Source organism: Aotus nancymaae, unplaced genomic scaffold (assembly GCF_030222135.1).
Source record: "Aotus nancymaae isolate 86718 unplaced genomic scaffold, 86718_ANA_hifiasm-v0.15.2.pri h1tg000025l, whole genome shotgun sequence".
Taxonomy (NCBI): domain Eukaryota; kingdom Metazoa; phylum Chordata; class Mammalia; order Primates; family Aotidae; genus Aotus; species Aotus nancymaae.
The window spans coordinates 5,061,400-5,087,399 of NW_026988438.1; the positions used below are offsets into that span (position 1 = coordinate 5,061,400).

The window sequence follows — 26,000 nt, forward strand, 5'->3', positions numbered from 1 at the left end:
TTCATTTTTTTTTAAAGTAGTTAATTTAAAATAAGTCTTATAGCTCATTCTTAGGAACAAGAAACCAAATATTTAAATTTCACTCTTTTAAAAACTCAGAATAAAATTTGTACCATAGCGTCTTATACAAAAATAAGTTCATTAAGTATAATTAATTAGCATAGTCTCCCAGCATTATACTTAGCTCTTTCTTCTACTGCCTTGCTTCCTGCTATCTGGGATCAGTTTCCCAATGCTGAGCAGTAATCTGCAGAACCTCCTTCTTAAAGATGTTGGGCTCACCACAGGAATTTGGTTGAGAACAATGTCTTCGTAAAGCTCCACTCTCCAGAATCTAGAGGATCATGATTAGACTGTTGGTTAAGTGAGCCAGCTACATGCTGGAAGTCCTCATGTAGATAAAGCCAAGCAAAAGTCAAGTATTGTAAACACAGAAGCTCAGTCAGTATGGCTCTTTTTCTTGTCCTTTAATATTCTCTGGACGTCAAAGAAGTAGATCTTCTGTAGAATTAGGATATTGTGCATTCAAAACTGTTGCCATTCCAAGACCCCTGTAAGTTGACTCAAACCAAGGAAATCCAGAACTTTCCTATATTTCATAGTTAAACAAGAGGTCATTTGGCTCTGCTAATTATAAGCCTTATAGTTTAACCTCTGTGTGGCTTCATTATCTTACCTGTAAAATAAGGATTTGTGCCTGACTCATAGGATAGTTGTGAGGTTAAATGGGATAATGCCTATAAAGCAAATAACAGTGTGCTTACCACATAGCATGTCCTCAATGAATGTAGCTTTTATCTATATTATTTGTAGGAATATGAATTAATAATTAATAAAACATGACTATTTTACAGCTCTGTGTAAATATACTGGGATCAATTTAATTTTAGCCCTGTTCTCTCATTTCACTTTCTTCCTACCACAGTTTAAATACGTGCTACATGTTCCCTTCTACTCTTTCAGTTCCTGGCATCCTATTATCCTCTGCTCTATCCTAACATATGTAAAAAATGAAAGTAATATATGTAACTGTCAAAAGTCTACACTACAATGAATATTATTTAGAAAATTTTAACAGTCCCACTTTAAGCACTACTACTCCTCAGAAATTATTATTGTGATTGTTTGGGTATATCGTCCCAAACAATCTAATAAACACATATAAATGAGCATAGCCCTCTCTGTCTCTCTATAACATTTGTACACACACACACATATATATGTTGGATATATAGGTAGATAGTTTTTTATGTAACAGAGTATAGATTTTATATTGCCTTGCAACTTGCTGTCTATACTCTAAAGCAGGTGTTCCACATTGTTCCATTTCAGTAGATATTGGTCAGTTTCATTTTTCTAACTGCTGCATGATATTCCATAATTATGTCAGCCATCTCATTACTGGTGAATATTTAGATTGCCTGTGTTTTACAGTTATTATCAAATATGCCACATGAATATCTATCATTTTGTCTGTATATTCTTGAAAGCATGTTCAAATATTTTCATGGAATCACTGGCTATAGGTAGGATTGTCTGGCTGAAAATATTTAATGTCAAAAGTTGGTTTTAAAAAATGAATTTAAATAGAATTGTGTTGAACTTTTAGTTTCATCTTGATCACCATGAGAATGACTTGTTTGCCTCTGATATCAATACCCACACTGCATCCCTAGTGTCAGACTCACACTTCTGTTAGAGAGCTAGTCTTTGTTTATCCTCAAGGCAAATGCCACAGGTAGTTGCTCAGAATGGGGACTCTGGCCAGGCTATGATGTTCCCCTTCCTCTGAACCCAGTGACTGATCTGCTCACTTGTAAACCCTCCCTGCTCTGCTTCGAGCTGTACCGCCCCTGATCATGCTAAGATTGTCCTATTGCAGTAATTCCCTTTTAATGTATTGCTTTAGAAGTTGCTTTATTTCATAAGGTCTCCCTATGACTCTGATACCCTTGGTGATTTATACATGTTAGTTTTATCACCATTTCCGGTTTATTACTTTAATAATTCTAACAATAGATTTTTGAATGCACACTTTTGAAAGTGTAGTATGCATTTTATCTGCCACTTTGAACCTGTAGTTATTCATTGTTCCAAATTCTTTTTAAAAAATTTTTCCTCTTTACCACACCAGATTGAGGTATTCTTTTGGTATACAACTCTTCTTTCATCCCAACTTTATTTTTTTCAAAACCTTTGTTTATAAGAGGAAGTAACTTTCTTGATGCACTAAAACTGTTCCTAATGTAAATTAACTGGCAAATACTAAAACTCACTGGGCATTTCATTTTTTGTCTTTAATTATTTTTAAAACACAATGGGTATGTATGTGTCTCCATTCTATCTTCTTATATAAATTATCCCTCCCTGATTCTGACTATTCTGTTTGAAGATGTCGGAAACAATAGTCTGTTTCAAATAAGTTGTTTTCTTCCTGATGAAACATATTGTGATATAACTGAATAAATTATTTGGAAGTATAGCTTAGTTAGAAAAGATGAAATACAAAATATAAATTACTCTTGGGTTTTACACAATGATATGTTTTCCTTCTCTACATTAAAATAAGTATGTATATCTCTAGCTGTACACCAACTTCACATGTTAATGTGACTTATGAAAATTTCACATCAAGTTTTTTATATACTTGTGACATTACTTTTCCCCTCTGACTCTAATATTCATGAAAATACAGATGGTTTGTTTTCACATTATTTCTAAAATTTGAAGTAGGAAGTATTTATTGAACTTAAATAAAATACAAGATAACTTTAAAATATGTAAATTATTTTCAGACTGATCAGCATAATTAAGAATAATGAATTGTTTGTGAGAAAGCTGCTGTTAGAAATCTTTGCTTTCATCTACCTGAACCAAATGCAAATCACACATAATTTAAAAAATATAATGCAAGAGTTAACCTCCAGATTCACATATTTCAAATATCATGCATATTTCTGTAGTGAAACTTTGGAGAATATATTCTCCTATTAAAATAAATGTGTAATTTAGAAAATGTGTAACAGATTCCACAGATTTCATTACCTTCTTAATTTAAAATATCATTTTATATAACCAAATTTCTACCATATTTTATTTAAGTAAAATCTCTCTTTAATCCGAGCTTATGACCTTTTACGTATGCCTCTTGTTATATAATTATGACACATAAATGAACAGAATCCTCAAAAGCCTAAGGAAATGTTCATCAAAATTTAGTCGAACTCTGTTGCAAATTTCAAAAATAAAAAAATTTTCTTACTAATGTAAAAGTGTAGCATTTAACTCTCTCCTTCTTATGATTATTCATAAAATAAAATGCAGGTGATTCTGCAAGCTTACACAATTAAATATGTAAGCATAATTCTAACTCTGGCTTGGCCACTGGAGTGATGGAGTTTGACAACTGATCTATGTTTCTAAATTAAAGACCTACAGATTAATAAAAGTAACAAAAATTTGTTACCACAATTAATAAAGTCGCATAATTGCTTACCTCTCACAAAAATCCCCCCATTTGGGTCATTGTAGGTCTGTAGTTACTTTTAACATGCATCCACAAATGTACTATGATTTTAAAGATGTTGACAAAGCTGAAGTTTTATTACTCATCTCACCAACAAAGGCTAAATGGCAATTAGACTAGAGATCTGTGTGTCACTATTTAAAGATGATTGCCTATCAAAATTGCTGAAACCTTCTAAAGAAAAAAACACGTTCTGAATTGGCCATTTGAAATGACCAGTTCATATTCGCGTATGTGCTTCAACTTGTGTTTTATTCTGTTCTGGCTGCTATAACAAAATCCCTTAGACTGGCTCATTATAAACAACATAAATTTATTTCTCTCAGTTCCGAAAGCTGGGAAGTCCAAGTCAAGGGACCAGGAGATTTGGTATCTGCTAATGGCTCACTTTTTGTTTCCAAGGTAGTGTCTTCTTGCTGCATCCTCTGGAGGGAATGAATGCTGAATCCCCACAGGACAGAAGAGCAGAAAAACAGCTGGCTAGTTTCCTCAGCCCCCTTTATGAAGGCACCAACCCCATTCATAAGCGAAGAATCCTCATGACCTAATCACATCCTTGGTACCCCGCCTCCTAATACTATTGCATTGGGCACTGAGTTTAAGCATTAATTTTGGAGAGATACAAATGTTCAAACCATAGCATTCTGGACTGGATCCCCCAGAATTCGTGTTCTACTTACATACAGATACCTGATATTCATTCCACACCAGTAGCCCCAAAAGTCTTAAATTGTTTTACTATCAACTCAAAAATCTCAAATCCAGATTCTCATCTAAATATCTTCTAAATCAGAGATGCCTGAGACTCAAGGTATGATCCATCCTGAGCTCCATTCTCTTCGGCTGCACCCCTGTGAAATCAAGCCATTTGTGTTACTTATAAATTAGCCAGTGTCAAGTAGTTTGTTATGTCTGCCAGAACAGACTTGGTATTGAAGAGTGAGGTGCTAATGTAACAAATTCCTAAAAATGTAGAAGGAGCTATGGAATTGTTAGAGGCTACAATATGGAGGAGGAAGAGGAGGAGGAGGAGGAGCAGGGGATGGGGGGCGCAGAAGAAGAAGAAAGACCATAGATAGAGCTTCAGTCTTAGAGATTATCTACATGGTTGTGAACAAAGTGTTGCTAGAAATATGGATGAGAAAGACCATTGCAATGAGGCTTCGTACGAAAATGAGGAACAAGTTATTAGCAATCAGAGGAAAGGCAATCCTTTTTATGAAGTGACCGAGAACTTAGTTGACTTGTATCCATGACCTGCTGTTTTCGGAAGGTTGAATTTGAGAGTGATGGCAAAATTTAAAGATTTGACAAATTCTCAGACTGGCCAGTTTGTAAAGAAAGAAAAAGCCTGTTCAGGATAAAAAACCAAGGGTGTCAACAATGAAAGTTTGATAAGCAGATTGGTATGGCTAGAAGGAAACCAGAATGCTATTCATCAAGACAATGGAAGACTGGCCCTGAAAACGTTTCAGAGACCTTCAGGGCTGCCACTCCCATCACAGGCCCACAGTGTCAGGGCCTTGAGAACAGAAAGGCTTCCAAGGAGGGATTCAGAGCACCTCTGGGATCTCAGCGCTCACTTCCCAGAGCTGCCTCAAGTTTCTGCTCAATGCATTCTGGTGCAACACTCCTGGGCCACTCCAATGAGCCTCAGTGCAGCCAGGGCCACCCTTCAGGAGACCAAGGTGGTAAAGGTTTGCAGCATCCAGCTGGTGCTAACTCTGCAGGCACAGAGTGCAAAAGCTGTGAAGACATGTCTACCTCCGCCTTGATTTCAAAGGATGTAGAGGTCTTGGAGACCCTCAGGCCCCAGACAGAGAACTGCTGCAGGGTTCAGGCCCCTGCAGAGAGCCCCCACTAGGGCAATGCCTAGTGGAGCTGTGAGGGCTGGTCCACCTCTGAGACTAGCAGAGCCAGCCTGGGAGAGCTGGAGGCATTCAACTCTAACACATGAGAAATGCCATGTGGGCTGCACGCTGCAAAGCCATTGAAGGAATGGGGGTTTCTGGAGCCTTAGGGGCTTAAACTCTGCAGAGTGTATCCAGAAAGCATGACACAAAGCCAAGGAGGGTTTCCCCCTCCCAGCTTTAAGAGTTAATGTTTGCCTTGTTGAGTGTTGGACTGACTTGCAACCCCTTACTCCTTTATTCTTTCCTATTTATCCCTTTTCAATGATATTATCCATTCTATGGTCCACCATTGTATTTTGGAAGAACCTAACTTGCTGGTTTTCACAGGCCCACAGCTGCTGGGGAATTTTCCTCAAAATCAATTGTACTTTGAGTATTAAGTCTTTATGATTTAGACGATAGTTAGAGGAGACTCTGGACTTCAGACTTTTTAGCTGATACTGGAACTTGTTAAAACTTTTGGGGCTACTGGGATAGAATGGATGTATTTTACGTACCGGAAGAACACAAATTTTGGGAAAGCAGAGGCATAATGGTATGCCTTGAATATTTGTGACTCTCAAAAATTTATATTGAATCTTAATTGCTAATGCAGTCATATTAAGAGGTGGAGCAATGAGGAAGTGATTAGGTTATGAGGGCTCCACCCTCATGAGTTCGATCAGTGCCCTTATAAAATGGCTCACGGGAACTAGCTCTCTCCTTTCCCCCTCTACTGCCACTGGAAGGAAGGTATAGCATTAATCCCTCTGCCATGAGAGGATGCATCAAGAAGGGGCCACCTCCGAAGCAGAGAATAAGCCTTACCAGACAACGAATCTGTTGATGTCTTGATCTTGAACTTCCCAGCCTTCAGAAATATGAGAAATAAATTCCGGTTGTTTATAAATTACCCAGTTTCAGTTATTTTTTATAGCAGCACAAATGAACTAAAATAATCTGTTTCTGATTTTTTTCTATAGGAGTTAAATTTTTAATAAATAACACATTTTACTTAAATATCCTTACCATTTACTGTTGTCTAAATGTACTTAGTAAAATTACTGGCTCAAATTTACCATCAGCCCCAGGCAGTTAAATGATCATAGCTTACTAATAAGTTAAAAGAAGAAAACCCATAGCAGATAAATATATTCAAAACATTTATTCAATGGCTACCAGATGCCAAGAACAATCTTATCACTGCCAATCCATTCTGAACAAAACAGATAATAACTTTGGCCCTCATGGCCTTATATTTTGGTGATGGGAAACATATAATAAAGTAACAAACAAGTGAAATATACACAAATTAGCAGGGAATGTGAACAATGAGTCTGCATTGTTGGTCAGGGTTCTGTGGTTGTTCTTTTAAATGAGGTGGACAGAGAAGAACTGGCCTAGTTAGATGTCAAGATGAGGAGGTAGCTTATGGGCATCTTGTAGAAGAGCTTTTAAGGCAGAGAGAGCAGCAATCATAAAAGCATAATGATTGGAAAATATTGTACAAGTTTGGGAAACATTAGCAAGAAGGCCAGGGAGACTAGAACAGAGTGACAGGCATTCAGATGTTAGACAGTTACTAAGGGCTAGTTCACACAAGGTTTTAGATTACTGTGACCATAATAATTAGGTTAAAGTAAGACTCTTCGGAGTTATTTCTGGTGTCCTAGCATCTGGCCCAGTTTAGCATTTTCCCAGGACTATTGTATTTTAAGTATTGCTGTTAATAAATGAATTGCAGTAAAGAATGATGATGATGTGTTTGGAAGCCCTCCAATTTCTAAATTCAGCTTCTGCTATATATTATCCTCTAGTAACGTGTAAGACACACATCCAAGGAACAGAGTTCTCACTTTAATAGGTAAGCATTATACCTAAAACGTGACCAAAAAGAAACTCTTTTTCAATGTTTTTTAAACATAAAAACAAAGAACAACTTTTGAAGAATTGGTATCTCTGTTATGCCAGCCCATTACGCTGTGGCCTGGGCCTCACAGCTCCCTCTGAGATGCAAAGGGGCACAAATATACCAATCAGTAATGCCCGTGGAGATGTTGACAAATCATAGGTTAGATGTTCATGAATATATGTGAGAAAAAGAGCATGAGCAGTTTTGTCAATAATGTAGAGTGATTAGCTTGAATATACTTCCTCAATGTTTAATTTTTCATTAAACATATAGTTTATAAATATTTACTTTTATAATAGATTTTTATTTTGCAATAACACTTTTCAGCAAAAGTTAGCTAAAAAATAAAATGCCTTTTAAATAAAAATAATTCTGGATTTCATGACAAAAAGTAGTTTTGAATTTGTTTCTTAAAGAATTGATGAATGCATCATCTGTGTGAAATATTTATGAACATTTACCATCTGCAATGAGAGCTCTAGTGCTATCATTGACTACGCAGAAATAAGTAAACACAGCTATGCTGAAAACACATCAGCATCTGCTTTAAAATGAATAGATAATTCTCTGTCCCAAAGCAATGATTTAATATACAGAAAGTGCCTTTGCATATCACTCTTTGAAGCATGACTTTTCGTTTAGATCAAATGACTTTTCAAAATTAGTGTTCATTTTCAATTCCAGATTTCCTTATGCATATTATTAGTGAAATTGTAACTGTTAATATCTTGACTCCATTAACGGAAGAACTTTTCCAAAAGATCAAGTAATGCCATTTTTATATCGGAGTGATCAGAATGCTTTAAATGAAAAATCTGTTTGTTGTAAAGATGATTTGAATTCATTCAGTTCATGCACTCTAAAGTTTTTGGAAGTTTATTTGGATGAAGTTGAGACATTAGATATTGGTAATAATGCTATCATAAAATCAGTAGAAAAGTTTAGCACTACTGATACAGTGATTTCCTTCTGTGGTAATAATCTGAATGTAGATTTTGGTGAAGCATGCCTTCATGGCAAAAACATGATTTCTGCTAAAATAATAAACTGATTGATAAAATCTTGTACTTTAAATTGGTTGCTCACATAAATTTTAATCATATGCAAAGAAATGTTAATATTCTAATAATTAAAATAAAAGCCATAATTATCATATTGCCTGTACACATGCATGCACACATACACACACACATAAATTATTCAGTTATTCTCTTACTAATTCAGTAGTCACCCAGGAACCTTCTGGACCAAAATAATAATAATAATAGGGCTCAAGTCTTGGGTGACTCAAGTAATACAGTCCTGCAAAAATCTCTATGGACAACACTCCTCCAGGCAGTCCGTTCCTGATTAGACACACCCTCCTCTTCTATTTAGAATCTATCTCAAGGAGCGTGAAAGTTTAAGGTAATTTATTATAGAGATAATCAACATATAAAAATCTACAACTTGAATTATATTATGGGATAATAGTGATGTTTGTAATCCAGACAAGTTTAACCTAATAAACATACTCTAAAAAGGCAGATAATTGGATTTCGAATATAATACATTTGATAAAATTGATACAAATTAAATTTACAACTGTTAAAATAATAAATACCTTGATGTCTAAGATCCTAATCTTCAATTATGTACTTATCATTTCCTGAAAATGGCAGATGTTTGTTGAATTCATAACGTTTCCTTCTCCAATTAAATTATTTATTTTTATTTATCTCTTCTTGATGAGTCATATCTTTTTCATTTAGTTATCTTTATGCCTATAGTTAGAATTCAGTGTGATTAAGTTGTTCATATTTTAAATTATGGTCTCTGCCCAGTATTATGCTATAGTAGGGTGTGTGTTCCAAAGCAGATGCTCTTGAAGGTGATGAATCTCAACTTCAGTGTCTCTGACTTGCAGGGACTCCTTTCAAGACTATAGGAAGGATCTTAGCAATGTGGTTCATATTGCTTTTCTTATTTGATTTTTTGATATTTTTAAAAAAGGATATTTTAACTACAAGAATTTTTATAGACAATGTTAAGCCAGTTTAGTAGTACTACATACTGAGGCAAATACATCAATGGAAGATCATTAAGACCCCTCCCCCATGCCCTATATATGTATTGGTATTAACTAGAAAAATTGGGCATCTATATGGAAAAATAAAACAGTAAAAAAAAAAAAAAACCTTTGTCTCCATTCCAACTCCTTTTTCATCACACTTTACCTAGTGACTAGAAGCAATGGAATGGCCATAAGCATTTTAGGATCTGACTGAAAGAGGATGACGTCCTATTACGTGATTGAATAATATGTGGTTCACAGATATTTTTGTGTATGGTTGTTATTTCTAGTTTTCCTGGTGTAAAAATCACTTCCAAGAATACCCCTATTGCTCAGTGTGGCTTTACACTGGTTTTCTGACGTAAATGTACACAGAGCCAGAAGACGTGTCTTGATAAAAATGGTCCAGAGCCTGTCTGGTAGCAGAATATGTGTATAGTAGGGGAGAAATGAAGTTTGAAATGTACAAAACTCCAAGCTTGTCCATGGAAGATTCTTCTGATCTTCCCATTCAGTTCTCTTTAATGCCTCATCAAAACAGAAGCATTGTTCTTCCAGAATACAGTTAACAATGCAGTATAAACAATTATAATTTTTTTAATCGATGAAAGCTACATGATATTAAATTTATCATTATTTCTGTGTTTGTAGAGCACAGCCTGTATCAGCTCTACAAGCAGCAGGCATGTTTATGTATAAAGTGTATGTTTTATAAATCTCTATGAAAATCACCATCAATGAAGTTACATGAAACTCATAATATGTCATGTCATCAACATAACAATCAATGGTTAATGTATGTCATTAATTCAAAAAGTATTTAAGGTTAGCCATTGAGCAAAATATTGAAATGCCTGGAAGTCTCACAGTTTGGCTATGACCAAAAAACAAATACTGATTTTTACATATTTAACAATAATACTAAAGATTTGCTTTACCAGTGATGAGTTGTGAAGCTGAGTGAAACATTTCTAATAAGTCATCAATTTAAACATATATTAATAAATCATTCTAGAGGAAAAGAAAATTATCTTTTAACCTTAATACAAATATTATTTAAAATTGCCATATAAAAATGTAAAAACAATGCATTAGGCAGTTTATTAATTTATGAAACTGTGCTATTATTCTAGATCCTATGATGTAATGTTTGTAATTTAAAATCTATTGAAATTTTTTATTGTAAATAAATATATATTTACATATGTACACATCACTTTTATAAAAATGTATACACATTTATTTTGCATATTTTTTCTTAAAGAGGGCTTCAATTTTTATAAACATCAGGCCCTACATAATCAGGAATCACTCTCCTGCTCCTTATTTATCAAAGAGATCATGAGGAAATTAATGTATTATATTTATTACTCCATGAACACGTATTCCACAAGTATCTCAAATTCCACGTCTAATACTAATTTTCTCACCTTTTCCCAAATTTACACACTGCTTTTTTGTTTTTGTTTTTTTGTTTGTTTGTTTGTTTGCTTTTTGTTTATTGAGACAGAGTCTCACTCTGTTGCCCAGGCTGAAGTGCAATGGCGCAATCTTGGCTCACTGCAATCTTTGCCTCCTGGGTTCAAGTAATTCTCATGCCTCAGCCTCCCAAGTAGCTGGGATTATAGGCACTTGCCACCACACTCAGCTAATATTTTATTTTTAGTAGAGACAGGGTTTCACCATGTTGCTCTGGCTGGTCTCATACTCCTAACCTTGTGATCCGCCTGCCTTGGCTTCCCAAAGCACTGGGATTACAGGCCTGAGCCACTGCTCCTGGCCACACCCTGCTTTTATTCTCTAACTTGATGAATGAAAGGGCCATTCACTAAAGAACTGTTTTCCCATTCCCTGTGACAGTACATCGTTTCAGGCTTTCAAGATTTGTCATCTAACCGCTCTCTTAGGATCTGTATTTACCCTCCTTCTTACATAATAACCCTTGACTTAATTTTTCCTCACCTCTGTCCCCCAATTCACCAACTAATTAATTTTACCCCGGCTTCAAGATTCAACTCAGGTGTCTCCAAGTTTATTAAGCCACCCTTCATCCCCACCTAGTCCACATTACCTGCTCTCAAATAATATCTTCTAGTGACCTGAACTGTGTGCTTTCTTGTTTGTCTTCTCAGTTAAGCCAGTGAGATACTCAAAGGCAAGAATTCTACCTTGCTTTTGAATCTCTGGAATCTAACTCAGTTCCTAGTACATAGTTGTAGTCACTACATTTATATTAAATAAGCGGATAGATGTAGGTGCCATTTCACTTATAAAGTATTTATAGCTATTCTTTTGTATTTGACCCCAAGCAAAGTATGTTTTTCTCTAATAGAAGTCTAGATTTATTTCCTTTCAAAATACGTTCTTAGTTTACACCCTAAGCTAACTCAGTGGAATTACCTGATGCATACAGAATAAAAACTCATTCTAATTATTAACATTGAAAACATTCACATGACAGAACGGATTTGAGTATCTTTGTCAAACAGTCTTGAGCAACTTCATTACTTGTGCTGTCTACATTTTAGGGGTTAATTTTATAGACTATGAACTTTGGACCATAAATGATATATATGTGCTTTCCAATTAGAATCAGTAAGAATGAATTATTTCATTTTAACTTCTTTCAAGTATCAGAAAGACTGTTTAACTTCCGTTTTAATCGACACTCTATCGTATTTTTCACTACATTCTCAAGTCATCACATCAGAATTGTTTGTCAGTTCTCTATGTTTAGTCATATAACTTACAATAAATATTTTAAACTGCATTTACAAACATATGCATACATATCAGTACACGTATAACTATAATCATTAGTACTTTTATGGGTGGACTTTCATGTAGCATGACCATAAATTTTGCTGCATATATGTAGCACTAAATACTGTATGCAAATACTGAGTTCAATTAACTGCCTCCCTTTCTAATGTAGAAAACACACTTATGGATAAGAGAAAATGGCATTTTAAAGGGTGTTTTGTGTTCTTCAGTGTCAAAAAACAAAATTACAACAAATTTAGTTCAAAAATTTTATTGGCTTTTATTTGCAATTCTAGAATTGGGGAACACCTAATTCTTTACAATAGAATGTGTGTCCCAGTGAACTGAGCACAGTAGTTTGGCTTTATAAGCAGACGAGGGCTGAAGAAAGCAGAAATAAGAAATTAAAAGTGGTTTGGTTGTTTCAGAGTTTCTCACAGGATCAAAAGAGAGGGCACTTCCTTATCATGCTAGCTCTGGAGAACTGAACATTTTCTGATTGGTTGCTGCAAATCTCCTGTTTTATTTTATTTTATTTATTTGTTTATTTTTAAACTGGAACATTTCAAAGTTCTGTTTGATTACAAGGCACGCAGCACAATGACTCCATTAGTGTTTGGTCTGGTCTGTTCGGGCTTAGTGCAGAAGCTTAGTCTAAAACAATGGCCGCTCATCATTTCTGTGTCACATCGGTTACTTAGTTTTTAAATATTAATTTTTATATTTAAAAAATATCCTTAAAGGGTGATAATTTTCCATGCAATAGAAAAAATTTATATTTTAACAAAATAGCTTTTTTTAATACAAGTGTTTTACTTGTACTAATAAATCATAAATAATATATATATTATAATTATTTGCTAGATGAGGGCAAGAATATTTAAACTAATAATATTATTAGTTTAAAATAAATTAATTTTTTATTTTATTCAAAACTATTTTATTCAAAAATAACCAAAATTTTGATATTTCTGCTAATATTAATTTGTAAATAAATGTGTACATTAGTCAAGAAAGGAAAAATGTTTAGGCTGCATTATAGAACCCATCATTTCCTGACCTCTCATTTCTAACTCATTTTATTTTAGGAGGAATATTAATGTCATTTAATGAGACTACATTACACGTTCCTGGGGGAATAAATATTCTCTCATTTTCTGTGTCTCATGCTCTCTTTTGTCATTTCTGTCTGTGTTGTTCCCTTTCTGTCTCTCTCTCCTTCACTTTTAACATACATAGAAGCATAAAAGATTCGTTTGAGATTTCCAGAAATAATGAAATGAATGTGTCAATTATTAATATATTTTTCAAATACTCTGAAACTTATTTCTGGTTATTACAGTAACAGAATTAAGTTACACTGGATTTATATGATTAATTCTTTTTTTTAATTAACTATCCCACTTATCCACATGGAATATCTTCCCAAAACAGTGTAAATTCAGTTTTTATACAATATCTCAAAACTCTAACCAAATTTGTTGAAACAGATGTACTTCCCAGTTTACCTAAATCTTATAATGTATTATTAAAATAAAGTACATAAGATATGAGATTGGAGGATATATTTATAATTAATTTTACTTTAAAATATTGAGAGAGTCACATTAAATTGATAAAACATCAAAATCCACAGAAAAACATGAAATAACCTTTTCCCCATTTTGTAATATATGTTATAGAATGAAACTTTGGGGAACATAAATAATTCATGCATGGATTTTTAAAAGATATTGCAGTAGCAATAATAATATCAATGATACCAAGGTACGTATAGATACAGTTTGGGTATTAAAAAACAAGCTGAAAGTTATTAAAAATTGGTTTTCTAGACTATAAATATTGTTTCAAAAACAATAGTAACATCACAAATCAGAAAACTCAGCCAGATTTTATTAAGGCAATTCTGAAGCCATCTAACCTTGTAACTTTAAGAATAATATAGTATGAAACTGTGTACATGCAAGTATAAATATGAATTGAATAGAATAATCAGAGATAAGTATGCTTCTTTCTGTCTCTAGATGCTTAAATCGGAATGCAGATCTTTCTTAAGACAAGCTCTTGACTTAATTTTTTTCTAAACAAGGAGGAAGAAAAAGAGAATTGATGACATATGGTAAAGCGTTTTTTGATCCTTCAGCCTTGTATTTCTTTAATATAAAAAGATGTGAATATGTATAATTAAAGTGAGCATTCACTATGCATGATATGCTGAAAATATTTGACTCTCACATTGATTTCCTCTAAGTATCAAAATATTATTTTACAATCTATAATATATATTTATGCTGTTTAGAGCTGTAGATTTATTTATTTTATATATTTGATCTGTTTCTAACCCATACATCCACATCGTATATAAGTGGCAGTATTTTTAAATAATAAAATATAAGATTGGACTCAAAAGTAATAGCTACATAATGACATTAAGAATTCTGATTTTATGACACTTTCCAAGATTCTGGAATCAGTGCTATAGTTTTCTTTTCTTTTAAAAAAGACTTTCCTGGTTTGCTTTGTTAAAAAGGTTATTGGGTACAAATGAAAACTTACTGCCTTTTCTGTTATCAATTTTATCTTAACACAAAGTAAGGCTCTGAATCTTAGATGAAATTTTCTGGATTTGTGTTTAGTGATATTAAGCATCAAAATCTTACCACGTCCTTTTCTGCTGTGGTTGTGGTAAGAAGAATTAACATAAGATCTACACTCTTAAAAGCTTTTAAGCGCACAAAACAGTATCGTAAACTGTAGGAACAGTGTTGTACAGTGGACCCCTACAACTTATTCATCTTGCATGACTGAAATGTTATGGAGTGTTACAGTGGTGACTGTAGAGCAAATATGATAAAAAAGCATATGGCAGAGGGCTGCTAAAACCAAATACGCGCTCTATTTCGAATTTAGCTGTTGCAGATACATAAGAAACTCTCTAGGTGAACCAGTGCTGTAAAGGCCAACAGTGTAAACTCATCATCATTCATTTTCTTCATAAATCATTTGAACTTTTAATTTAAAAAAAAGTTCATAAAATGATGCAAATAAATTCAGGACCCAAGCATGATTTTACTACAAAATGTTTATGCTTATTCATTCTTCATGAGGAACATTTTGAAATTGATGGGTAAAAAGTACAATACATAGTACTGAAGTTTCCCCAGAGCTAAGTCCTCCCTGACGTTCCTCATTTTCTCATTTCTCCCCATTAAAGGGTGACCCGTGATGTGGAAGCCTCACATCTACTTCTCATCACAGCCTTCCTAGGTGAAAAGTCAGTGCCATGCAGGACCCTCCATTTGGCTCTTGTTGAGTCATTTCGATTTACTTGTCGTCCATCACAGCTATTTTCCTCTGTACCTTTTGTCTCCAGTGCTGTAAGCAAGTCTCCCAATTGTCCATTGGCTATAGTTTCAGATTGGATGTAGGAAATGTCTCCTTACTGCTTGTTAGAAAATTGTGATTATTCTGCCAGAACAGTGCAGGCGAAGGAGGTGGGGAAATGGAGGAATGGCACTCTGACCTAAAACACACATATGCTACTTTTAATAAAGAAAAATATATAATTAAATTAGTAATAACATGTGAATAGTAAGTTGTATTTATATAACATTTTCTTAATATGTTGTAAAGATCCCAACAAACCAGGTGGTGTTAATTCCATTCTAATGTTAAGGAAACTGAGGGTCAGAATTACTAAATAACTTCCCAAGGCTATTATTCCTGAATGAATGAAATAAAGAATGAATGAGTTTCTAGGGAAAACTGCATGGATTGAATGAATCAATAAATTGAGATAAAGAGAGGTCAAATTTTCCAATTAGCAACCAATTTACAGAGAGTAAGCTGGTCTGACAGTCACATGGGGTTTATGTTTGGGGGTAGGATCCTGCTGAAGAACCAATGATGACAATTTTTAAAGAGAACAAGAATGAATAACAGATGAAACATCATCATGGAATAGAAGAACAATGGTGAGTCAACTGGATGGTTAGGCTTTCACCAAAAACAATTAGCTCTGTGGGAAATATTGCAGCTACTGCCATGTTTTACAAAGTTTTCTTAAGCTTCAGTGCCAATGTTTGAAAATCTAGGGAAGGAGAATCAAATTGCTGCAGAAATACAGCTAGAAAAAAGCTGACTTAAGAAAAATTGAAAATCATAAAATTTGAAGATTAATTATTAAAGTAATCTAAACAATTATTTAAGTCATTTCTCTTAAAGAAAAACACACAGAAATTTAGGTTTTATTAGCAAGTGCTACCAGTTTTCAAAGAACTTCAAAAAAAATCATACAAATTTTTCGAAAATAGTAGAGGAAATACTCTGCAACATATTTTATAAGGCAGAATAATTTTAATTTTAAAAAGTAAATAAAAGTGGTATGAGGAAGAAAAATAGGTCAATTTGTTCATACATATTGATGCAAAGCAAAATATTAGCAAAAGGAATTCAATTATCTTAAAAATATTAATACACAAGGATTAATTTGGGTGCAAGAAAGGATTGCAAGAATGGTTTAATAATGCGGAAATATATAAATGTTTATTCTCACACTAACCAATTAAAGGGCAGAAATACACAAGGATTAGTTTAGGTGCATGAAAGGATTGCAAAGATGTTTTAATAATGCAGAAATATGTAAATGTTGACTCTTACACTAGCCAATTAAAGGACAGAGACCTTGTGAAATCTCAAAAGATGCAGAAAAATTAAACTTTTATGTATAGTAAAAAATTCTTATTATAACAGAAGGGAACCTTGTTAACCTCATAAAAAATCTTCATCAAGTAAAGGAAAGTATGAAGAAAAAAAAATCTCAATAACAGGTGTCATCCTAAATGGGCAGATTCCAAAAGTAATTCTTAGCTTCAGGTACAAGTTATGGATATTCACTGTGAATACTCCTTTCAACACTATGTTGGAGTTTTGTCAAGGAAAAAGACACAGGGAAAGAAATACGAATTATAAGGACTGGAGAGTATAATGTTGTTATAATAAGAACATTATTATACCATTGTTATTAGCAAATGCCACAATTACTTACATAGAAATCCAAATGTATCCACAAACAAAATGTAAGCAATAGGAAAACAGTGATAACATAATTATTTATAAAATCAATATATACAATTCATATATGTTTATATACACCAGCAACAAAAACGTTAATGTTAATAAACATAATTTTAAAATGTTTAAACTACCAACAAAAACTACACAACAACCAAGAATAAATCTAACAAAATATACGTGAGACCTGTTAGCAGAAAATTTAAATCTTTGTTGTACAATATTAAAGAATATCTAAATAAATCCAGCAATACTATATTCATGAATAAGGAAACTTAATTCATATTATACATGTGTTATTTCTCCCAAAATTAATATGTAGTTTTAATGCAACTTCAAAATCATGATTGGTTTTTCTTGCTGATATTTTAATTTTTGTGAAATATGATGAGTTTAAATATATATGAAAAAAAGGAAGAAATAATTGGTAAGATTCTTCATGACCTGAGATGTGGACTTACTGGAAAGCTGTAGTAATCGGGGGAGTATGGTACTAGTGCAGAGATGCACGAAGTCGTAAGTAAAACACAACAGAAAATACAACTAGAAATGCAGCCATATGGGAAAAATAATATTTGTGATGAAATTTGCATAGTAGAAAGTTGAATTACTCAATAAATGCAAAGATGGATTAAAAAAATAGAAGAAGGCCGGGCGCGGTGGCTCAAGCCTGTAATCCCAGCACTTTGGGAGGCCGAGGCGGGTGGATCACGAGGTCAAGAGATCGAGACCATCCCGGTCAACATGGTGAAACCCCGTCTCTACTAAAAATACAAAAAATTAGCTGGGCATGGTGGCGCGTGCCTGTAATCCCAGCTACTTAGGAGGCTGAGGCAGGAGAATTGCCTGAATCTGGGAGGCGGAGGTTGCGGTGAGCCGAGATCGCGCCATTGCACTCCAGCCTGGGTAACAAGAGCGAAACTCCGTCTCAAAAAAAAAAAAAAAAAAAAAAAAAAAATAGAAGAAAATGTTGTACTACAGCTAAAGGGAAGGGTGAAAGAGTAAGAAAGGAAGGGAGGGAGGGCCAGAGGTCAGGATAAAGGGGAGGTGTTAGAAGTCGGGGAGAGAAGAAAATAAAGTACTTCGCACCACAACCAACTATGAGTTTCTATGTTGAAGGTAAAACTGATGTTTTAAGAGAACATACGTGAATTCTGAGGTCTGAGTAAGGAAGCTTGTCTTACAGAAGGCTGGTTAAGGTACTAACCACTTATCAAAGGGGTGATGAATTTGACTATTAAAACTAAGTTTTTATTCATTAAAATACCCGTTAATGAAAGTAAAGAAAAACAAACTACATTTGTAGAAAATACATGAAAACAAATTATCCAAAAAGTACTAAAAGACATGTAAAAATTCTTTTACAAATCAACAAGATAAAAAGGAATAGATAATAGAAACAGAAAAGATAAACAGGTACTTCATCAAAATAAGAAATAAAATGAAAAACTGTGACACGTGTTAGAGAGAATGGACTCCATAGAGTACATTTATTGTACATTGGTGCAACTTCTTAGGGAAAAAAATTAACATTATCTGGTAAAGTTGCATATTAATATACATTACTCTAAAGTAGCCCCTGCCCTTTATAATATTTTGAAAGGAATCTTTTTTTTTTTCCTTAAGCACTAGGAAATAAGTACAGGCATACCTTGGAGATATTGTGGGTTTGGTTCCACACCACCACAATAAAGTGAATATCACAATAAAGTGAGTCACACAATTTTTTTTTGTTTCCCAGTACATATAAAAGTTATGTTTATACTGTTATCTATTCAATGTGCAATAGCATTATGGTTTAAGACATGTATATACTTTAAAAATAATTCGTTGCTAAAAAAAAATAGTAACAATCATCTGAGCCTCCAGAGAATCATAATGTTTTCTCTGGTAGAGGGTCTAGCCTTGATTTTAATGGGAACTAAATGATTAGAGTGGTGGTTGCTGAAGGTTGAGGTGGCTCTGGTAGTTTCTTAAACTAAGACAACAGTGAAATTTGACCCATTGATGGACTCTTACTTTTATGTAAGATTTCTCTGTAGCATGTGATGCTATTTGCTAGCATCTTAACCACAGTAGAACTTCCCTCAGAATTTGTCAGTCTTAAATCCTACTGTTGTCTTGTCAACTAAATTTTTGTAATAATCCAAATCCTTTGTTACCATTTCAACAGTGTCCATAGCATCTTTACTAGGAGTAGATTCCATCTCAAGAAACTCCATTTTTTGCTTATCTCTAAAGGTCAATTTCTTATCCTTTCAAATTCGATCATGAGATTGCAGCAATTCGGTCACATTCAGGCTCCACTTATAATTCTAGTTCTTGCTATTTTTATCACATCTGCAGTGACTTCCTTTACTGAAGTCTTCAACCCCTTAAAGTCATCCATGAGGCTTGGCATCAACTTCATCCAAACTCTTGTTAATGCTGATATTTTGACCTCTTTCCATGAACTATGAATGTTCTAGATTATTAAATCCTTAATAACCTAGATTATTAAATCCTTTTCAGAGTTTGTCAATTTACTTTGCCCAGATCCCCCAAAAGAATTACTATCTATGGCAGCTATAGCCATATGAAATGTATTTCTTAAATAAGACATGAAAGTTGAATTACTCCTTGATCCATGAGCTGCAGAATGTATGTTGTGTTTGCAGGCATGAAAACAACATTTATCTTTATGCACATCTCCACCAGAGATCTTGAGTCACCAGGTACATGGTCAATGAAAATAGCATTTTGAAAGGAGTCCTTTTTTTTTTTTTTCTGAGAAGTATGTCTCAATTGTGGACTTGAAATATTCAGTAAACCATGCTGTAAAGAAATGTGCTGTCCTTCAGGGTTTGCGCTACCATTTATAGATCCCAGGTAGAGTGGCTTTAGCATAATCCTTAAGCGGCCTAGGATTTTCAGAATGGCAAATGAGCATTGACTTCAACTTAAAGTCATCAGCTTCATTATCCTCAAACAGGAGAGTCAGCTTGTTCTTTGAAGCTTTGAGGCCAGGCATTGACTTCTCCTTCGTAGCTATCAAAATCCTGGGTGGCATCTTCCTCCATTAGAAAGCTATTTTGTCTACGTTGAAAAACTGTTGTTTGGTGTACCACCTTCATCAATAATTGCAGCTAGACCTTCTAGATCATTTGCTGCCACCTCTTCTTCAGCATCTGCTGTTTTTGCTCTTCTTTCCTTAAGTTTCGTGAACCAACATCTGTTTGCATCAAACTATTTTGCAGCTTCATCACATATCTCAGCCTTTGTAGAATTGTACATACAGAGTTAGGGGCTTACCCTAGATCTGACTTTGGCTTCAGAGAATGCTGTGACTGGTTTGATCTTCTCTCTAGACCACTAAAACTTTTTCCGTATCAGCAATCAGGCTGTTTCACTTCCTTGTTGTTTGTGTGTTTACTGGAGTAGCACTTTTAGTTTCCTTTAAGAACTTTTCCTTTGCATTTACAACTTGGCTTCCTGGCATGAAAGGGCGAGCCTTTGGCCTCTCTGTGCTTTTTACATGCTTTCCTCACTCAACTTAACAATTTCTAGCTTTTGATTGAAAGAGAAATGCAACTCTTCCTTTCACTTAAATACCTAGAGGACATTGTAAGGTTGTTAATTAGCCTAATTTCAATATTGTTGTGTCTAAGGGAATTGAGAGACCTGAGGAGAGAAAGAGAGACAGGAGAATCGCTGGTGGGTGGAGCACTCAGAACACACACAACATTAGCAATTAAGTTATCTGTCTTACCTTGGCATCGTTCATGGCACCTCAAGACAATAACTTTGAAGGTGGTCACAGACGCCGTAACAGACATAATAATAGTGAAAAAGTTTGAAATACTGTGCTTATTACAAAAATGTGACAAGACATCTACTGAGCACGTGCTGTTGTAGAAAGTGGCACTGATAGACTTGCTAGAAACACGGTTGCCACAAACATTCAGGTTGTAAAAACTGCGGTGTCTGCTAAGCTCAACAAAGTGAAGAGCAATAAAGTGAGGAATGCCTGCACAGGAATGCACCTTTTGCAAAAATGTAAAGCAAACCAGTTGAAATGGCCATTGACATGGATTTTAAAAGACATATTTACATAAATGGAATTTAACACAGCAGTAGAAGTAGAAAGAATTTCAGCGACACGTGGAAAAATCTTCAGCTACAACACGAATGAATCTGAGTAACGACGCTAAGTGGGAAAAGTAGAAAGACATGTCGATTGTCAGACACGTGGTAACTCAGTATTTAGAATAGTGCTCACCTTTGTGCATTAGAAAGAACAGTGCTATAGGAAAAGAAAACAGAGAAATATGTAAGTCCTGGAATGGGCAATTGGTACATATGTGTTTATTCTATTGTACCTATAATAGTATAAGCAAAACAATCAGTATTAGAACTGAAGAAGATATTTGCAACAGGTCTCACAAAGGTTAAGTATCCACAATATAATAAATGAGAAACTGCATGAAAGTTTCCTGTTCTAAACATCCATGGATATTTTCATCAGATGATGGGGTTTAGTAATTTTTGTATATATTTTACGATATTTATGCGATGTTGGTATTGCCTTAACGAAACTTTTTTAAATGATGCAAATGTAAAGACAAAGATTGCTGTAATATGCAAAGAGTTTTATTTTAAAGTATTATTAAAAAACAACTCAATAGAAAGAAAGGCACATCTTTTAAGATTCTTTTCAGAAGAGAGGTTACACATCTCCAGGAAATGTATAAAAATATGTTCAACTCACTAGTAAACAGGGAAGTGTGATTTTTACAACAAAGAAAAAGATACTGGTTTTCACTCATTGTTAAAGAAATATCATAAGGTTGTTTATATGTAGTGTGTTTTGGTTGCAAGGAAATGGACACTTGCATATTTCACAGTGGGAGCCATTCAGAGGGATATAATGTTGTAATCGAATATTTTTCTCTAGAGTAGCCTTCAAACCACATGCACATGTTTACACAAATGTTCTTCAAATAATATTAAATACAATACCTTTTTGTAATAATGAGACACTAGAAATAGCTTAAAAATGCGTAAAAGGAAGTAATTTATTTTAAATTTTAGTACAGGCACTTATTATAAAACGTGCTGCAGTGGTTAAAATTAATCTGACAGAATGCAGCACATGACATATGCATATGTTATATACTGATATACAAAGTTCCCTTATACATATTTGAAGTTAAAAAAACCCACACAAGTTAATGAACAATATGTATAGCACAGTTTTATTCATGTTGAAAATATGTCTGCATTAAAGATTCTTGTATGAACATTCATATATTTAAGTATGTAAAAAAATTCCCTGGACAGTTGCATATTATATCACTATCAGTGGTTATCGCTGGGACAAGGGGGGTGAAGAGACACATACCAAAATTTCTGTCCTGTTTTAATATTTTTATTGCAATAAAATAGGCTAAGACTGTATAGCTGGCTGCACTACCTGCCTTTGTGACTTTGTAGAAGGTAGGTTACATTATTAAGCACGCTGCATGCAGTCACAGCAGAAGCAGTGGGTATTTATGGCAGCTGACCCAGCAATTAGGCTGGAGTGTTCCTGGGTGGAAAACCCTGTCAACCCGGTCAAAATACAAGGTGAAGCCTGACTCCTGTTTGGAGAGTCCAAGTCAAAAGGAAATACTGAAACAATTGGCTAGAACCCCAGTTGCAGTCTGATCAATTTCTCCCAGTAATGGAGAAAGTAGAAATCATTAAAGACATATTTACTGACATAACTGTCACATTTATATATTCACTCAAAAGATAATTTTTCATTAATGAAATTTATTAAATGAAATAATGTAATATATGTCATTCAGGATTATGTGAACTGCAAATCACATCTGGGAGAATATCTTAATGAAAGTTATAATTTACTAATTTTACTTTTAAAATTTTAGAGTTCATTGAAGAAAAATAGAGTATATTCATTATGGAATCTAGAATATATAATTACAAAATATTTTTAAATTATAGAATCTGGAATATATAGTTATAAAATAGGATGAAGGGATAAAGCATCATTGAGATATTTTACAGTTTTTATAAAATAAAAATGTATTTCATTAGGTTAAATGCTAATGATACAAAACTGAAAATATCTTCTTTTTAAACTATTCATCATGTGCCATAACATGCTTATTTTTCAGGTTAAACTTTTTCCGCGATGTTCCTGACTTCAGAGTGTTAGCCTGTGGTGGAGATGGAACCGTGGGCTGGGTTTTGGATTGCATAGGTAATGCAGACACATACTTAATATGGCTGGGGTGAGAGCAATGGCTTTAAGTTCTGTTTTATTTATGTATCTATGGCTAGCATCATTATCTTTGCAAGCAGTTATATAATTGGACATCTGGAATGTTGCACGCTGTTTATTGGTTTAAGTAATTCTTCTATAGTTCAAAAATTTAACAGACAAAATAATTTACAAGTATCTGGAAGTCCTTCCTTTCTAATCCATTTCTTACAGTATTTACCAGACTTTCAGAGTTGTATTCAAATGGGACGCTAGGAAATCCAGTTTTTTGCATACCCCAGACAAGGAGCCAAAGGAGTAGTCCTAGTATTTGTGATAAAGTCAGTGCCAAACGGATGTGCTTACTTTATTTAAATGTGGAGCCTCAAAACCTTACCCTCTGTGCATATTCATATCGTTATCATCCATCATCGTCATTATGATAGCTAATTTTTATTCATCATGTACTATCTGATAGTCCTGTGCTAAGATTTTTACCTAAATTATCTTGTTTATTCCTCACAACTCTATGACATAGTATTAATAATCCCATGTAGAGATAGGGAATCTAAAACTTGGAAAAAGTAAATAACTAAAATAATGTCTTATAGCTGTGAACTGAGAGAGCTGGGATTAGAACCCACAGTTTAATCTTATTCTATGTTACCTCTCTATTTAAATTGAAAGAGCTCTATTTTTATAAGCAAACAATATAGGAACAGGATTAAGCATACAAGGTAAGTATGCGGCACAATAAAAACTGTAAATTCAGGAAAATTATTTGATTTTTCAGATCTAGTCAGTTGTTGGAACTGGTTACTAGTAACAAAAACAGATCATGAAATGGCCTTTATGAGGAAATAAATCCAAACAAGTATTGACTCTTTTTGGTCTCATTTCAGTTACTGCATTGACCAATTCTGTGTTTAAAACAGGCCCTTTCATAAAACAGATTGATTCAAAAGAAGTTTTACCTTCTGTATAAATAGAAACAGACATCTATTTAGTCAAGGCAGATAACATTCTGTCTTTGCATACACTAAAAATGTTCACATTAAAAATAAATACATGTCGGCAACATTTTTGATAAGGATCTAACAGCTTTAATCTACTAATATTTGATTTAAAAAGAAACAGTGAAAATTCTGATCTGGCCTTCTGTTAAATGGTGTAAATAGTATATATATGTTCTATCTTAGAAGACAACCAGAATTCAAGAATTGAAAAAGTTAATGAGTTAGTTAGAAAAGTCTCTGAAGATTTGTAAGGGTTTTAGAGGGAAAATAGCAAGAATTCTTTGTTTTAGCCCTCAAAATCTTAATGTCGTCTCTTTCATTGTGACATATCCCAATCTTAATGTTGTCTATTTCATTGTGACATATCCCTAAATTACCTAGCCCTGGTATGCCCACACACATACGTACACTGACTTTGAGGGGCTAAGGAGGAAGAAAAAATCAAAGTGATATACATTTGTGAGATTGATTCAAGGCATATGATGATTCAAATCAAAGCACATGGGATGTCAGCAGCAGAGATCTTTACTGCTCTGAACCCAAAGCATTATGTGATGTAAAAATTAATCTCATGGAAAACCTGCTGATCTTGGTGTGTTCCAGCTGTTAAAGTTGTGTTCCGTTTGCTCTGACACAAAGGAGCACTGTGGGTGGGAAAAAGTCAAGGACATTGTTAGCAATTTACTCACTTTTAGAATTCCACAGTTTTCAAATATTTTATCCCTTCAAGTAAAAGGTACCTGGAGTTGATGTTGCAAAAGGACTTTATATAGGACGTACCCATCGACCCTAGTTGTATCTCTGTATTGTAATCTTATGCTGTATATAATAATATCTCTGAGAATTGTAATGGAGATAAGACGTGCCGCACTTTTTAGCTAAGACATTTAAAAAGCTTTCATCTTTCCTGAGTTTTGACAATCCATCATGCTGTGAAAAATAGTATTTGTGTTTTGTCAGTTGCTACAAATGTGTGCAAATTATTCATAATTCATAATAGAATATATCTAAAAAATACAGTTTTGTTTGTAAGTACCTAGTGGAATTCCTTCATTTCATGTCATCACGCTATCTTTTTTTTTTTTTTGCTATTATTTTATCTGCATTCAAAATCTTATTTATTTGTATTTTTTTATTCTGCAGAAAAGGCCAACGTAGGCAAGCATCCTCCAGTTGCAATTCTGCCTCTTGGGACTGGCAATGATCTAGCAAGATGCCTGCGATGGGGAGGAGGTAAAGCAGCTGCAACAACAAAATCCGAAACAGTGCACGGCACCCCTTTCCCTCGCTAAGTAACAAGGAAAGAAACAAAAACCATACGATTTCGTGACTATAACTGATGTAGTATATGTAATATATGATTTTGAACAACAGTCTAGGATAGAAGAACAAGTAGAGGGTGAAGAGACCATGGGTATTGGGCTTTAATGTCATATTAATTATAGACTTAAACTTCAGGAGGGCAAGTTTCCAGACATCTCTGGTTTTTGTTTTTGATGTTTTCATTTAGAAAATAACATA

At 34.0% G+C, this 26,000-nt stretch overlaps 1 protein-coding gene across 11 annotated transcripts in view; it reads left to right on the forward strand.

The window, feature by feature from the left end:
• Positions 1-26,000, forward strand: part of DGKB (diacylglycerol kinase beta) — an 812,604-nt gene that overhangs the window by 364,575 nt on the left and 422,029 nt on the right. For all 11 annotated transcript variants that reach the window (XM_064380347.1, XM_064380346.1, XM_064380345.1 and 8 more), the window contains 2 exons: positions 23,378-23,463; positions 25,623-25,712. In XM_064380347.1, coding sequence (XP_064236417.1) covers positions 23,378-23,463; positions 25,623-25,712 — 176 coding nt within the window. The remainder of the gene's footprint in view (positions 1-23,377; positions 23,464-25,622; positions 25,713-26,000) is intronic.